We start from the raw sequence: 18,724 nt of genomic DNA on the forward strand, positions 1-18,724 counted from the left end.
TTTCTGCAAGTGCTGAAGACGAATTTAAACTATTAGTAATAGTAGCAGGGACACTACTGAAGAATTCTTCAAAAGCAAGCGCAACATCAGCACTTTTGTCAATAACCCTGTCATTATTTACAAGTTTTATGGTATTACTTGATTTGCTTTTACCCATTTCACCATTAATAATTGACCAAACTGTTTTAACTTTATTATCAGAGTCGCGTATTTTTTCTTTGATATACAAACGCTTTGCAGTGAAACAAACTTTTTTAAAAATTTTTGAGTAATTTCTAACATAACTAAGAAAAGATGGGTCTTTATTATATTGCTTCATACCATATAATTCATAAAGAATGTTCCTGCACCTATGTATACTAGCTGTCGCCCATTTACTAAATGGTAAATCCTTGGTAATATTTAAAGATTTAACTTTAAATATTTTTTCAAATTCTTTATGTACTAAATTAAAAAGATTTTTAAACATTTCACAAGGACTATTAGGATAGGATTGATCATTTAGTACGGGCAGGTTTTTATTAATATTATTCCTAAATTTATTAATGCCTTTTTTAGTTATAGGCCTAACATTAATCCTTTTAAATGTAGGTATGCAATCCCATTCAAAAACTACTTTCTGGCCACAGTGATCCGAAGTCAATGTATTGAGAATATTTTTCTCTAAACAGATGCAGTCACAGTATATATTATCAATACAAGTTGCAGAAGTAGGTGTAATTCGTGTGGGTTCGTTAAAAAGTTTATATAGATTAAATGACTGAAACAAATTAACAATTCGTGTAGCCGTTTGTGTTTGTAAAAGTAAATCAATATTAAAATCACCACATACTATAACTTTTTTTTTACTCCTGCTTAGACGCTTTAATATTTCTTCCATGACTGTCTCAAACATATTATAGTCACTGGAAGGGGGTCTATAAACGCAAACAATAATATAACGCTCCAGCTCCACACAGGACAGTTCAATGGTCCGTTCTACAGAAAGACTAACAATGTCAGTTCGTTCTTTACATTTTACACTATCATGTACAAAAATAACAGAACCTCCGTGAATAGCCTGTGTCCTAAAGTATATACTTTTTAATTTGTAATTTTCAATATTTACTAACGACTGACATTGTTTAAGCCAATGTTCTGTTACACAAAATATTTTTTATTTAACTAGATTCATTAATTGTTTGTATGGCATAGTTCAAACTGCAAACTTTATATGGAGCCGTGATTAAAACCACGACACGGGAATCGCTTTATCGCTTCGAGAAGTTGGCTAAATTCATTGTTACATGACGCGAACAGGGTCAGTTTTTGATAAACTTATTATTATAATATGAAAGGGTCTAATAGTTTAGAGAATTCTTGCTATTTATTCGCACTACTTACACAAATACAGAATCTAATAAACCAGAATAAAGCCCCAAAAAGATATGTCTATAATAGTAGTATAGTTCTTAAAACTTTTCTAGCTATAGCATTGGTAAACCGAAGCCCAATGTATCAGCCTTTACAGTTCTCTAATCAAGTTTACTAACGTTTTTATTCTTTTTTGTCCACAGGGCGAAGTCCTAGACTGTCCGCTATGCCTCTCCACAATGAGCGCGTCGAGCATGGTCCGGCTGGCGTGGTGCACGCACCGGTGCTGCGAGCCGTGCCTGCGCCAGTACCTCGCGATAGAGATCTTCGAGGCGAGGGTGCCGGTCAACTGCCCGGTGTGCCACGAGAGCATGCACCCGTCTGGTGAGTTCTAAAATGTTCTAGAAGCTTCTGGAACGTTGTGGAATGTTGCGTTTGAAGTACGGAAAGAGATGATCATTTCTGTGCAATGATAGTAAATATGCGCAGCAAAATATGAGACTTTAATACTAATACGGCAATGTGTTAGGTGTGTAGTATGAAACTGCAGAGAGCGAAAGCAGAAATACAGCGTTATTTATTAAAATATTATAGAGAAAATCTTAAACGTAATATTAATTGAGTTCAACGCTCACCTGCCGAGATAGATAATTCACTTTGCTCGTTCTGCATTATTTTCTTGTACACTAAACATTACTCTCGGTGGAATAGGTTTAGGCAGCTGCTAATTATATTGAAGGAGGTTTTATTAGACATCATTCTTAAAGTAGTTGAACGTAATGAGATGGTTAATCCTTTAGATATAATGCCTTTGTTAGCTAGCTAGTTCGACTTTGTAATAGCATTTTAGTAATATTACATGTACAAGACTTGGCCCGTCCCCGAGCGACAGCTGTGGGTAATGCCGTTCCGAACACTTAGTATTCAGATAAATGATGTATGAAGAGACGATGTTTAATGTATTGTTTGTGGCTCAGCTCTGGTGGTTTATATTTATGTCGGTTATTGGGAAAGTGCCTGATAGTAATGATACGGATGCTGTCTTTTTGGATTTGTCATTGTAAGGTTTTTTCGCTTAATATCCTGAATTTTTTATCTGCTAGATCGTATCTGAAGGAACAATGGTTCTTGAAAATAAAAGAGAAAAAACCTGAGCTTCGCCAAATAAATTGGAACACACCCGTTAATAAAGTATGTCTTGCAATAATGTAACAGAGAAATATTCATCACATTGATAATTAAATGGTTAACATATATTTATCGTTCCATTAATATTTAATAGTAACCGGTTTGCAAGTATGTATGTCGTCACTAGATATTTACCGCAACGTCCCCGTTCACTAAGAAAAAAAATACAACGCACTCATTTACTAAGTTCTCATTTATTAAGTTACGCACTCATTTGATAACATATAACAGTGATTAATTATTGTATTCAAAAATATGCAACGACTGTTCGACTTATTCGTTTTGTTTTATCAGTAAAAAATACCACAGTGTCTATGCTAAGTAAAACCAATTTCTTTTATGCTATACTAGTTTTCCACCTGCGGCTTCGCCCGCTTTGTTTAAATCTTAAGAAATTATATCTCTACTAAAACTTTTCTCAAGAACTATCCTGTCTATTAGAAAAACGTTCCGTTTGGTAGATCTAAGCGTACATATAGGCACAAATAGACAGCGGGAAGAGACTTTGTTATGGAGTGAGTTGAAAACAGAATATATGCTGTATACAAGTACAACCAAGTATATATTCGTTTTACCAATTTTGTTATACTCTATCAGAGAAAAAGAACTACGGAATCACAACTCCACTTAAATAGTTGTCGTAAAACAGTCGTCGCGAATATACGAACTCGCAAATACTTCGGTCGCAAATCCCTGTGTACTTCGGTCTGTAGCTGTACTTCAAACAATGGGGGCCACTGAAAATCAGTGCTGTGCTGTTGAAGGCACAGCTTAATACTGATTTGGTCCCCTTTTTGCTAAAGGTCTGCCACACTTTTGTCTTTTTCTCTGTTTTGTATTTCTTATTCTTTTTATTATATCTGTTGTTGGCTTTTCGCAAAATAAATTATTCTTTCTTTCTTTCTTCTTTCAAATCATACGATTTACACTGAATACGTGATTGTCTGGGTGTCCTCAACGTTGGCAATAAATCACAATACATTATATTGATTCTGACTGCGTATGTAAATAGAACAATGTTCTTTATGTATACGCTCATTTGGAAATCAATAACGTATCAATCAGTTTGAATTTAAATTGGTGTAAGATGCTCAATGACTATCTTTTTGTTACGCCTTGTGCTTAGTAACGATGATTATTTTTGTGAAGTGTATTTAAAATTAACGAATACAGTCATAAATACTTTCTATAAGCCGAAAATGTTAGTATAAAACTAATGAAGTAGCAAATACTATATGTGTGTGTAACGTTACTTTTTTACACGTAGCTCCGCTCTTCAATAAAATAACGGTTGTCGTAGTAATTGTGCTACATCATCGATTCTGAAAATTGTCATCTTTATTTTAAGTAAAATAGAATCGATATGATCGACCTATCGATGTTTAAATTTCTAGCCTGTTTAGTATTTATAGAGCTTTTTAAAGTTTTAACACACTTTATTTGTTCTCACGGCATAAATAACGTGAAATGTAAAGGTATAGAAAAGTGATAAATTAATCTATTGATATTATTAGTGTTTTGGTTACCTTAAAACTAGGAAAAGTTATTAATACAGACAAGTCCTTGTCTATACTATCTATACTAATACATATTATAAAGAGGAAAGGTTTGTAATTATGTATGTATGTATGTATGGTTTTCACGCATAAACTAATGGACCGATTTCAAAAATTCTTTCACCATTAGAAAGCTGCATCTTCACTGAGCAACATAGGCTATATTGCATTTTCAAAAAAAATAGAGATCCTTACCAAAAATGCAATAATGTAACCCAAGGTGTATAAAATTCCTTAATAAAAATTCTGTCATAGCGTTCGCTGCGGAATCTATTCCTTGAAGTACGAGGATGGTTCTTATGAAAAAAACGTGTAGGTACCACGGGCGAAGCCGGGACGGACCGCTAGTTATTAATACAGACAAGTCCTTGTTTCTGGCTATACAGAGTTTATTATTCGATTGTTACTCATTATTGTTTTAAGAATAAAAACTGAATCACAATGGTGAAAAACTCATTAGCGTTTCCATTAATTGCATTATGCAAATTCTAATAAATGAAACGCTTGATAGACGATAAAAAGTAAAAACAATGTTTGAATGTAAATCGTATAGTTAACGTGATTTAATTAATATCATGCTCAATAAAGTATATGTTTTTCGCAGACAAGTAACTTAATCAGCCGTTAAATTAATATCCTAGATACTTTATTAAACGGCGCCGTTCAACTATCGGCCTGACTCTGCCATTAATGATTAAATGAATCACACAATAAACGCTCGTCCTGAATTTTGTTACATTGATGTTTTATTTTGAGCTAGCGGTCCGCCCCGGCTTCGATCGTGGTACATATTTGGCAATAAAAGGAAGCCTATGTTCTTTCTCAGGATCTAAAGATTGTTTGTGCCAAATTTCATCAAAATCAGTTGAGAGGTAAAGCGTAACAGACAGGCTGTAGACAGAGTTACTTTCGCATTTATAATATTAGTAGGGATTGTATACATAAGGTGTAAGTAGGTTTTTCATACAAATAAAGACGGAAAGAGAAATTTTGTCAAATTTCGCTGGCATAGTAAGATTAAATAATACTTATAATAATTTAAATTTAATCTTCACACATGTAAAGGTTGTGTTGTATTTAAGATCGATACGGTATTTCCCCCACTCCTTTTTTATAATAAACATTGAGTTATTTTAACACACTTTACAATGTTTTATAAATATTTTACCTAGATACTATTGTTACGTAATGCGTACAATATATTGTTTACATATGAGAACTTTATGAGAATATCAACTTTTCTTATGTTGTAAAAATAGGTAAGTAAGTACACTACTAGGGCGTCATAGTGATCTATCTTGGTTCATTTAGTATAAAAATATTGATAAACTAACTTCCGCCCACGACTTTGTACGTGCATCCCCGTTTTTCCCCGTTCCCGCAAGAATTTCGAGAAATCCTTTCTTAGCGGATGCCTACGTCCTAACATCTACCTGCATGCCAAATTTCAGCCCGATACGTCCAGTGCCAGTGGTTTATGGGCTGTGCGTTGATAGATCACTATATCAGTCACCTTTGAGTTTTATATATACAGGGTGTAATCGTAAGTGTGATTCACAGGCGATTTTTCCGTAAGTATTACAGATAACAAAAAACTTTAAACTGATATCGAAAGTACTTAACCTAATGAGTAAAATGACCGTAATAAATTTTTAAAAATAAATCGAGAAATATCAAAAAAAATTATCTTTAAACCCTCCCATACATTAAGTATGAAATATGAATATCCAATATACATTTAATATGAAAGATTTTAGCTTTCTTTTTCTTTTTTGGTTTTCTGCTTTTATTACTTCGCAAATTTGAAGTGGCATTTTCCACGCTCTTTCCGGGGATTTTCCGAGCATTTTCCGGGCATTTTACCACGCTTTTTTCGGACATTTTCACGCATTACCGGATATTTTCCAGATATTTTCCAGGCATCACCCAGGCATATTCCAGGAATTTCCCTGACATTTTCCGGTTATTTTCCGGGATTTTCCCAGGCATTTTCCGGAGATTTTCCGAGCATATCGCTGGGATTTTCCGGATGTTTCCAGACATTTTCCGGACATTTCCGTGGCATTTACCGGAGATTTTCCAGGCATTTTCCACGCATTTCCCAGACATTTTCCGGACATTTCTCAGGCATTTTCCGGGGATCTTCCAGGCATCTTCCGGATATTTTCCAAACATTTTCCGAGCATTTCCCAGGAATTTTCCGGGAATTTCCCAGGCATTGTCCGGGGATTTTCCGAGCATTTCCCGGGGATTTTCATGGGATGTTTTCAAGACATTTCCGGACATTTCCCTGGCATTTTTAGGGGATTTTCCAGGCATTTTCCACGCTCCTCCCGGACATTTTCACGCATTTTCCGGATATTTTCTGGACATTTTCACGCATTTTCCGGATATTTTCCGGACATTTTCACGCATTTTCCGGATATTTTCCAGGGATTTTCCGGAAATTTCCACGCATTTTCCGGATATTTTCCGGAAATTTCCACGCATATTGCGGATATTTTCCGGACATTTCACGCATTTTCCGGATATTTTCCGGACATTTTCACGCATTTTCCGGATATTTTCCAGGGATTTTCACGCATTTTCCGGATATTTTCCGGACATTTTCACGCATTTTCCGGATATTTTCCGGACATTTTCAAGCATTTTCCGGACATTTTCACGCATTTTCCGGATATTTTACAGGCACTTTCCAGGGATTTTCCGGAAATTTTCACGCATTTTCCGGATATTTTCCAGGCATTTTCCAGGGATTTTCCGGAAATTTCCACGCATTTTCCGGATATTTTCCAGACATTTTCCAGACATTTCCCAGGCATTTTCCGGTTATTTTCCGGGAATTTCCCAGGCATTTTCCGGGGATTTTCCTAGCATTTCCCGGGGATTTTCCAGACATTTACAGGCAGGGAAATGTCCGGAAAATGTCTGGAAAATATCTGGAAAATACCCGGAAAATGCGTGAAAATGTCCGGAAAATGCGTCGAAATGCCTGGAAAATCCCTGGAAAATGCCTGGGAAATGTCCAGAAAATGACCGGAAAATTCCCGGAAAATATCCGGAAAATGCGTGAAAATGTCCGGAAAAACGTGGAAAATGTCACTTCAAATTGCGAAGTAATTAAAGCAGAAAACCAAAAAAAGAAAAAGAAAGCTAAAATCTTTCATATTAAATGTATATGGGATATTCATATTTCATACTTAATGTATGGGAGGTTTTAAAGACAATTTTTTTGATATTTCTCGATTTATTTTTAAAAATTTATTACGGCCATTTTACTCATTAGGTTAAGTACTTTCGATATCAGTTTAAAGTTTTTTGTTATCTGTAATACTTACGGAAAGATCGCCTGTGCACACTTAACGATTACACCCTGTATAGATGTATTCGAATGCAGTTACAAAATTAAAAAAAAATAATCAGAATACATCTTTTGTCTCATTTTTATTCGTAGAATTTCTAAATAACAAAATTAAAACTCAAAATCTGCGGTTTTTTCTATAACTATCATAGAGAAAGCCGCAGATAACCGCACATCATAGTATAAGTATGTATCGAACATTTCTACAATTAAATAATCTAATTTTCATTTTTATTTTATTACTTTTATCACATTTTTACGATCAATTCCTAATTCGATTTTAATTTCAAGTCACTTGCTTTAGATAAGATTGTCTATTGGTATGCTAATCTAATAATATTATGAATATTTTCCTAGAACGATAAATCATTAGAGTTATCACTTCATTCCAGCATATTTGTTTGTTGAGATTATCATAATTATCTAGGTCATAATTAGGGATGTAACGATACATGATTTTGCCGATACGATACCGATACCGATATTTGTAGTAATGTATCGGCGATACCGATACCGATACCGATATCGATGGCTTGGTAGAAAAATAAATAGTGAATTATGCATAAAAAGTTACCAACATTTAACAGAGACAACTGTTAATCGTATTCTTTTAAATAAAAATGCCAAATCAAAAAACAACAAAACCATTTATTTTAGTAGGTATAATTATTTTACGAAGTCAGTTAAACTTTAAGTAATACACATACAATCAGTACCTAATAAAAGTTTACTATTCTGCCGTCCTTTAACTAGAAAGCCGTTAAGCCCACGAAGTGAGTTTCGAGTAAATGGCAAAAAACACGGAAATCGTTATTTCTTAAAAATTATGACACTTACAATAATTATTGTGAGATACATCGATCGACATTTAATTATATTATATATAAATATTAGTTTTTACCCAGAAACTGTTATAATTTATTTTTAAATTCACTTTTTCTCGTTTAGTTCAGCACTAGATTTCCGCCCGCGGCTTCGCCCGCGTTTGCAAAGGAAAACCCGCATAGTTCCCGTTCCCGTGGGATTTCCGGGATAAAAACTATCCTATGTGTTAATCAAAGTTACCCTCTATATGTGTGCTAAATTTCATTGTAATCGGTTCAGTAGTTTTTACGTGAAAGAGTAACAAACATCCATACATCCATACATCCTTACAAACTTTCGCCTTTATAATATATATTAGATATTAGATATTAGATATAATCTGAAAATTTTAACTATTTACTGGACAAGACGGCACTTCACATACCATAGCGACTTTTCAGCTAAGTAATTTAGTATTTTTATTTTCATTTTGTGATTTTTTTTTATTTGTTAATAAAATGCTTACCTAAAACGTCGTTAAGCTACTATAACTACTTTTAAGCTAAGACTTTCGTTTTAATTTAAATTTCAAAAACTTTATAATCAGCGTTTAAGGGCTTTTGGATGCTTTTGTACTATGATTCTATATAGTTGTACTAAATTTTAATCTTACTAATGTTAAAAATTTGCTGCTGTCTGAGGCTTTGCTCTCGGGAATTACATCCTCTAGGTCAACCAATGGAAAGGAAAAGGATCAAAAGCTTTTAGGTTTAAGTATTAAGGATTTAAACACTATCTAAATTAATGGTTTTAGCGTCTTATTGTGAGTAACAAGTATTTTAAACTCTTTTACTAAATGACTCTTAAGTTTTCGATAAAATTAACCTTTATTTCTCGTCATGTTCACGTTTGTTTCATTACAGTGGCTCATTAATGGGTTAAGATTGAGATAAATCTTCTCGCTTTTCTTTTTTGGAACCGTATATTCATTTAGAATTGCAATTTTAACGTTATTTTATAAATATTCTTCTGCGAAGCCATCATGCGAGTCACGGATATTGAGTACATATAGAACCACAAACAATGTAAACATAAATCGTTTCCTGAAAAAAAAATTAAGACTTGTGCACAAGGTTTTTGAAAAAATACACCCTGGTTTCAATAGGGCTTCAAGCTCTTACATGTGGGATGCTCTTAATAAATAATGTAGAACCGCTTATCAAATGATTAGAAGACTCTTTCATCCACATTCAGAAAATATAATATACCAGAATATGTGGAAAATAGCAGGAGGTAGAAAAATTTTTATTTGCTACAATGTAAAAAATACAAATCTTAATAATCTAATACATATAAAGATAAGAAAAAATAGCAATAGTTGCAAAATGGACTCCCCGTCAGCGGGTCAAAGGTAGTGTACTCCTAACAATTTTTGTATCACCATCTCTAGTACATTGCTTGACAGTCGATTACTAATTCCACCCAAGGGGTAAATTACATAATTAATAAATAGTTTTAAAAATTAAATAGTACAGACTGTCTTTCTTCTCTTTCTCGGTTACAGTGACAAATCAGAGTCTAAACAGAGAAGTACGATTGAAAGTTCGCACTGTCGTAACCATTACCTACCAAATTTTCGTAACTTTGACTTGTTATATTTTCCGTAATTTAGCTGCTAGATTGTTTAAAACTTAGTAAACCTGATCAGAAACAATACGTCTTGTAAAAGAAAATCAAAAACAATCGGTACTCTGCTTGGGAGCGACATTATTTCATCATCACTCTCATCCCCAAAACTGATGCATCACCAGAATCGGATAACTGCCTTTTAGCTAAAAAATGAGGGTTAGCTGCTTTGTAGCTAAGCAAAAAAGTGTTATTAGAATTTTTCCTAAATAAAATTACTTAACTAAAAAAGCGTTAAGGGCGAGTAACTGCAAATAAGGTAAGGATTTCCATTGGAATCGTTATATGAAAGTATATCATAAAGCAGTTATAGTCCTTTTGCGTCCCTATAGTCAAGTATAATCTGATAACGTACTTTTAGTCAAGTAAAAAGCTAAAAAATAATTATTAAATCTGGCGGTTAAGGTACTTTAAAGGAAATTTAGCGAAGTAGTGTTGGTTAGACGCTTTCAAGTTATGGAATCGCTGAAAATTGTGTTACTTAACGGCTTACAATATTTTCATATATTTATAACTATTAATGATTCTTAGACAGAAAGATAGAGAATTCTGAACTCTATCACCCTACATTTAAAACTGAAAATTGACCATTTGAGGGTTAACGGCTTTTTAGTTAAAGGACGGCAGTATTGGTAGAGTTTTTTCAGAAAACAAAGTGCGCACGCGCGGGCGGCCTCCCGCATCGTTCATTGGGCGCGGATTTTTTGAATTATTTGATATCAAAAAAATTGGTTGTTTGTAAAGTAGGTTTACGATCGAGATGTTTACGTGATAACATAATGCAGTGGCAGCGCTCGAGATGAAACGGGAGATCGGTCCGTCTCTCTCTCGTTATACCTGTGATCGCGCTCGTGAGGTTTTGGTGTGACACAAGTTTATGAACATGTCACCCGACTAAAACGATTTTAAAAACGTTATCACGTTAAAAATTAAAAAAATTCAAAATTATCTATTTCTTTCCTTTACATAAACAAATTTGTGATTGGAACACTCCTAGTAAGCAAATAAAATGCTTGTGTCAGGAGGTTCCGCTCTTCCTTAACACTATTACAGAAACAGAAATAATACAATATGAATGAATACAATGCAAAAACATAAAAGAAAAGAAAGAATTTAATAAAAAAATATCGGTATCGGTTGATTTATTATCGGCGATACCGATATATCGGCTTGCCGATATATCGGCCGATATATCGGTATCTGTATCGGTATCGTTACATCCCTAGTCATAATGTAATACCAATAATATCGTATTTCTTAATATCTTATGAGGAAATATAAGACGAAAAGGTATTGGAAATATATCCAATTCAATACAACAGGGATGAGGGATAATGTTTTGTTTTTATTTTGATTAACCTCTACTTGATATACGATATATGTACCTAATATGATTTTTTTCTCGGTTCCTAGGTTCTTCCCTTTTTACATTAAAACAATCATAACTTTTTTAAACAAATGTTTTATTTAACTATGAAATTGTGATTACATACAAATGTTTATCTTAAAGTTAATTATTAATTCAATACTATCAATATTGTATGGAAATAGGTTACGTTTTCGATTTCACGCTCTATTTATTGAGTTATTGTCGGAGATTAGATTTATGCATTATACGTACGTAACGAAATGTAATTGCTCATTTTATGCATGCTTTCGATACACTGTTTAAGTGATTTTTAACATTACAATTGATGTGCGCTTAGATAAACCATTTTTAAGTAATTAAACGAGCGAACGACCGGGCTCAGTGGCGTGACTGAGGCCATGACTGAAGTCCAGCAGTGGACAAATGTATAGGCTGATAATTATGATGATGATGATAATGGAGTAATTAAAGTGTATAGGAGAGAGCAACGACGTAACGAACAATTAATCGAAGAAAGAGTTACGAAAATTCCGAGAGAAAGAACGAGACTGCCTCGCACTTAGCAGTACAAATCCTATAAAGAATTATTAATTGTCGTGTACAAAATAAAATGATATTATATAATCAACAAGATCTCCCAAAGGATGTTTCAGAAACGTATTGACAAAATGTAATATGCGGTATCATAACAATTAATACCTTAAGGCTGCAGTCTAGCAAAATTGCGTTTTCAACAAGTTATTTGACAATTTTTTCCCGGCTAATGAAATGATAAACTGAATTTTTTTTTCTTGTTTATCAATTAGTGTTATATACGCAATGCGCGTGAATTTTTTCACATTTGTAAAGTTACTTTATGTTACCTTAATCAGGCCTTCAAGATAAGTCTCTTTCCCCCAAAGACATTTCGAGCTAAGTTTGTGCACTCACTACGTTGCAACCGATTACAATTTACACAATCTGATCAGCGCATTATTATCCTTATATAGTCGTTATTAAAAACTGCTGAATACAATTGCCGAAAAACTTATGATTTTCTTAATTAGAACGTTATAAATTCATTAAATTTCCCATTTTTTGCCTTACAAAATCTATTGATAAATACTGCTAAAAGTTATTTTTTCCATTAATTTATTCGAGTTGGTTTAAGACCAATGAGTATTAATCCTTTAAAAAAAATTGTTTTTTAATTTTGATAATTCTTTAAATATTAAAAAAATATTTAAAATAATTAGTAAAAATCCTAGCGAATTTCTTTAGTCGCGCTCCTTAGTCCTTGGGCCGGAGCGTTCTGACGTGTGCTCTACGCTCGATTTTCCTTCATACCGAAGTGAAAGTTGCTCTACTTCATTAAATTTAATATTTTTGTTAATTGATTATTTTTATCTTAGTTTTGTGCAAATATTCGTATTTTTAAACATTTGATTTCGATATGGAAAATAAACGAAAAAAATACGCGTGTAACTACTAGAAAAAAAAATTATCTTCGAACATAAAGTTAATGAAACCAAATAGATTGCAAAGGTGATTGGCAACAATTTCTTTATTTTACGGGGTGTCAGTAAAGGGATGTATATTTCTTTAAAACTAAAGTAAGCTCATAAATTTTCTTATAATATAATTTTTTTGAAGTTCCAAAAATGTTTATTTTTCGTTTGAGAAATACGAAATATAATATAAACTTGTATTGAGAACTTGAACTTCCCAAGTTCATCCGGGGAAATCCCCATACGGGGAAAATGATTTGTTTACTCCAAAATTTTTTAATTTTATCTTCTAGTCATTTTCAACGTTAATAAAGTTACAAAATTAATAATCAAAAAACATGCCGCTAATGTTGTTTGATTATTAATTTTGTAACTTAAATACAGGATGTTGGTTTTATATTCTGATCTTACAGACGCGCTGACAAATTTAGTCCGCCATTTCTAGTTTAGTCTACCAACTCTAAGTACCAATATTAAAACGAATGGATTATCATCACATCATCAAAACTCAGATATAATGGAAGTTCACAATAACATAGAAAATTCAGTGGGTGTTGAGAACTAAACAAACAGAAGTAACAGAGGCGCGAAGAATAAAAAAAGAGGACGAAAACGATAATTCGTTGATGCTTTCCCTTTTCGACGTATTGTTAGGGTACATCACCAATCTGCAAAAAATTTGTTTTTTGACTGATGATTCCCAATTGCTGATTAAAAATGAAAAACAAATAATCGACAACAGTGGTGAAAATTTGCTGATCACAATGAAACATCCTTCAGTGGTAGCAGATTTACTCATTTCAAATGTATCGGTGAACAGCGTAAAGGAGAGGAGGACAGGAAAACATTATGAATGTGGATGGTGGATTGTATACAGGGTGTAATCGATAAGTATGTGTAGGCGATTATGACGTTATTATTGCAGGTATCAAAAAACTTAAAACTGATATCGAAATTACTTTACCTAATGAGCAAAATGACAATAATAACTTTTTAAAAGTATAACGAGAAATATCTAAAAAATTTACTTTATACACTCCCATATCAAAAAGGGAAAATGGGACTAGTAGAAGTTAAATGTCTAATTCCGGCAAAAGACATGAATGCGGAAGATGTGGTTAAAAAAAAATTTAATATTTGAAATACAATGCAAAAAATAACACTTTTGTCATAGATAAGAATCATGACTATTTTTTCTAAATTCAGGGACAACTAAACGTTGCAGAAGCAGAAGTCTGCTTATTTGCTGTTTGGACTGGAGTGAATAATTCGTTAAAAATAGAATATATAAAAAAGTATGTAACGTTTAGGCAAAATAATATGATGGACCATTATCAAGATTTTACATAAATTGCCTACTGTCAGAATTGATTGATTCGAGACTTCAGCATTCGATGCCCATCAAGGACCCATCCTATATCATTCAAGCGATTGAAAAAAAAGAGATAAATCCAGTGCAACCGATAAAGCATCAGAATGCTAGCAAAAGATTTATTAGGTTTATCAATATAAATCTATATATTACACATAATATAATAAATCTGTAGAAGACGCGAAGACTGACATCCGCGCGGACGGAGTCGCGGGCGGAAGCTAGTCAGAAATAAATATCTTTTGTTTTCATTTAACACAAACATTACATTTTTTGCACGCCTCATAAGCGAAGCGTTGAGGTGGGTACTACTGTCACTTCGCGCAAAACATCTGATTTTTCAAACTTAAAATGTCTTTATGTATCATACATTGCACTTGTAAGATAATACATACACACACATATTAAGAAAAAACACTATTTTTAACGTTCATGATATTTTTGATGTCATTTTTGTTATTTATACTAGTTAAAAAACAGTTTAAAAAAGTTCTGTCTTGGACGTCCGTGTGTCTGTATGTGCGGATCCTTTTTCTTGTTAACACGATAGCGACCGAAATACTTTACTAATCGAGTCTTTTTTTTTTCTCTTACGCTTGAGTATGCTCAGGAATAGAACCCTTTCATTTTTCAGGGTCTGATTCGATGTGGTTTAATTGTTATTAAATAAACAAAAATAATAATTAATAAATATTTATTAAAAAAAATTATGAGGCGTGCACTTTTGGATTTTCCAAATTATTTTATTATATACAAAATTTGTTTATCCGTTTTATTAGTTAAACTGAACAACTTTCACTAAGAAACTTAGGTCGAAAAAAATGTATTGAGTTCTGCATTTTGTATGGAAAGTAATTTTTTTTTATATTTCGTCCAAATTTCTTTGTAAAAGTTGATCAGTTATATAAACATGAAGTTGAAGATATCAATAGAAAGTATTCGCAAATTTTGTGTACTGATAAAAAAAAAATCACCCGGTGTAATTTTCACGAAAATTGTTTCAAATTGTCATTTTTGGTACTTATTACGAATATTAAATTATGCATACGAATGATTTAATTTTTAAAAATTAAGTGGAGCAACTTTCCCTTAGTACATTTGTATTATTTACATATAGGATGACAGGATGCATTTGTTTGCACTACTAGACCAAGCCCTTAAGAAGGCTTAACTGCTCTTGGCTTTGTCTATAGGCGGCGATGATAATTAATTATTACGTTGTCCGTCTGCACGATTGCCCTTCACGCAACAAATAACAGAATCTGACAATTGCCAGCTGCTCTACACAACTCTGTTCTTGTTAAGATTGTAGTTCAGTGTTTATAAAATTTAATTGATGACGCAACAGACGTTCTATTTTTATTAACTATATTACTAGTAACTAGCTTACTCCTGTCAGGCTTAATTGTGGCAAAAAATATATTGATGAAGAATTGAGCAAGATGTACTACTTATGATCTGTATGTCGAAATCAATACTAAATCGATTCAGAACTTTCTGAATAAGGGTACCCAAATCAATGTTTGATTTTTTGTTAAGTTGGCTTCTGGACTTATATTCATCGTGCTTTTGAAGAAAGTTAATTTAATAAATATACTGTTATTTTCAGACGTAAGGCGGATAGTTGACAACCAAGCGTTATATGACAAGTATGAAGAGTTCTCAGTCAGGAGGGCCCTTGCGGCCGACCCCGACACGAGGTGGTGTCCGGCGCCTGACTGCAGGTATGTTATAATTTACAATAATGGATTTTTGTATGGTAGAGACAAGGAGCAAAAACTACCAGGGGTTAAATTGTCACCAACTATTGAAGCCATTAGATTGTAGGATTTTTTTTATTGATTACGCTAGTTCATTTTGATAATAGCACTTCGTAAGGTTAAGATATTTGTGATCATTTTGAACCAATTATTTCACTGACAAGGATTCTTATGAAATGCGATAAATAAATGAAATGATCAAAAAGTTATCTGGATAAAAACATTGGTTACCTTGTTGGTGAAATTGGAGCTAACAGAGCTGTAATCCTCTTAACCATGTAAATAAGTCATGTGACCCAATGTTCCGGAACGACTCGTATGGTATCTGCGCTTACACAATTAATTCAATAATCCTCGGTAATTCTCGTCCTTTGGCCCGTGGGCACCTCTTCGTGTAATTTGGACAGTTAAAATATGACGCATCAACGAGCTAATGCCGTGTAAGCGCATCAGTCTGTGGTGTTCGGTGCGGCCTATGTGTATTCAATTTCTTGTAAAATTAGAAGGTATTAAGGATTACCTAGCTGTGTTTGTTTTGACGTGACATAACGTGCTTACAAGTTTTGAGTGACCTCTTTTTAGATAGGGTTATTATGGTAGGATTGTTAAGTGATGACGTGGCAATTGACCTTTAAGGAGTCACATAATATTTTTTTTATTGTTCACTATTTATTCTCCTGTTTCTTAATCAGCAAATGGAACCTGTCCTGTGATCATAAGGAAAACACCTCTCAATCCAGTAAGAAGTGCCTCTAAGTCTTTTCTATAGATAACACTTTCCGTTCCCTCTTGCAAATGAATTCCAATGACCAATACCAAAGCTTCGACACAACCTCACCTAGCTTTCAAAGAATGTATCAATCATTGGGGTTTGACGCATTTGGTGCACTTCTCAACTTGTACACCATGCTCAAATGGTGAACTTAGCAACTGGTGCACTTCTCAAATGGTACACTTCGCAACTGGTGCACTTCTCAATTGGTGCACTTCACAAAATGTGCACTTTTTATGATGAGTGGAGATTTGGAAAAATTGTTTAAAAATGAAAGAATCTTTTTATTTTGCGTAGGTTATTTTCTTAAAAAATATTATCAACCTTTTAAGTAGGTACACTCTGTACAAGTTGAGAAGTGCACCAAATGCGTCAAACCCCATCATTGTTCTCGTCCTTGCAGCTTCGCAGTGGTCGCCACCGGTTGCGCATCGTGCCCCAAGCTGACGTGCCTCGCGCCGGGCTGCGGTGCGTCGTTCTGCTACCACTGCAAGGCGGCGTGGCACCCGACGCAGACGTGCGACGCGGCAAGGCGCAGCAGACAGCCGCCGCCCAGGCAGCCGCAGCCGTCGCACAACGAGATGGAGCACGGTATGTTGATTTGTAGGTGATTTTCTTAGGAGAAATGGTGACCAGAAGGAGCGGGGTATGGTAATTGGTGACCTGCAGGATACTATATCTCGTGCGGTAAGAGAAAAAATGAACTGAAGATTGTCTCTTAGGCAAAAACAATCATACTGTGTATGAGATGGAGTAATTATTTGTAAAAGATCGTTTTAGGATCATTTGGATGATAGACATATGGTTTTAGAGGAATTTGTCACAAAAGTGGAAGGTGGAAAAGCAACTATTGTACCATAAAATGTAACATGGTATGTGGCAAAAGTATGTATCAGGCCCAGAATTAATCTTGTAGAATATTGTCCCAGACGCGTAGGAGAAGAAACAATACAATTTTTTTGTGTGCCAGTTCACTTGGTAGAAGGGATTGAAGGGAAAGCAACTTCAGTACCAAGTTTTAAATTATATTTTGTGTTTGCTCTGCATGTTACTCCTAGTTTATGTTTCTGTCGGTTCGAACTACATCGTACTACTTTTATTGCAAAGTTACATGACACACTTCACAAACTTGTGAATTTTGCAAAATTCTGAAACTTTGCGAGTGCATATTGCGGAGTTGAAAATAATGTATTTTCTTTAGAATGGATGTGGAGTTTACATTCATTTAATGATTTTAGTTTTATCATTATTCTATATTTTGATGAAGATGATTATGACTATGCCTTGGATTTCAGAAATCCAAGGCATAGTCTCAAACACAGGTCTCAAACAAATAATAATAGTAATTTATTGTTTTAGGTGAAGTGAAACCATGCCCTCGCTGCTCAGTGTTAATAGTAAAGGTGGAAGATGGTTCATGCAATCACATGGTGTGCTGTGTGTGCGGCGCGGAGTTCTGCTGGCTCTGTATGAAGGAGGTTTCAGACTTACACTATCTTAGGTGAGCATTTAGTTAGGTTAGTAGTAGTAGGGTTTATTTAATTATTTGTTATTAGTATTTTATCCGAGACTAACTGCTCCGCGCGGTTTCACCCCCGTGGCTCCACTCCTGTTGGTCGTAGCGTGATGATATATAGACTATAGCCTTCCTCGATAAATGAGCTATCTAACACCGAAAGAATTTTTCAAATCGGACCAGTAGTTCCCGAGATTAGCGCGTTCAAACAAACTCTTCAGCTTTATGATATTAATAAGCCTCTCGAAGTCGATCGGTTCTCGTTATTGCTATGAATTGTAGCACTTTAATATGAACATTTTCAGTTTATTGGTTTTCGATCACTAATACGAATAGGATGCTTGAGTTTCAGATAATGTATTCCTTGTATAAGTCTTACTTTTTATTTTGTACTAGCGGTCCGCCCCGGCTTCGCCCGTGGTACATATTTACGTTTTCTCTACATAAGAACCATCCTCATACTTCAAGGAATATAATAAAAAAAGAATTATCTAAATCGG

At 34.0% G+C, this 18,724-nt stretch overlaps 1 protein-coding gene across 1 annotated transcript in view; it reads left to right on the forward strand.

Moving 5' to 3' along the window:
- LOC149908615 (E3 ubiquitin-protein ligase RNF19B-like) overlaps positions 1–18,724 on the forward strand; it is a 101,230-nt gene that overhangs the window by 76,907 nt on the left and 5,599 nt on the right. Inside the window, exons 3-6 of the mRNA XM_090102096.1 lie at positions 1,557–1,737; positions 15,786–15,900; positions 17,112–17,299; positions 18,068–18,209. Of these exons, the coding sequence (XP_089958222.1) occupies positions 1,557–1,737; positions 15,786–15,900; positions 17,112–17,299; positions 18,068–18,209 (626 nt within the window). The remainder of the gene's footprint in view (positions 1–1,556; positions 1,738–15,785; positions 15,901–17,111; positions 17,300–18,067; positions 18,210–18,724) is intronic.

The sequence above is a fragment of the Colias eurytheme genome, chromosome 5 (assembly GCF_061535395.1).
Source record: "Colias eurytheme isolate Ceu_HAF_F1 chromosome 5, ilColEury1 Martin Lab GWU primary, whole genome shotgun sequence".
NCBI lineage: Eukaryota > Metazoa > Arthropoda > Insecta > Lepidoptera > Pieridae > Colias > Colias eurytheme.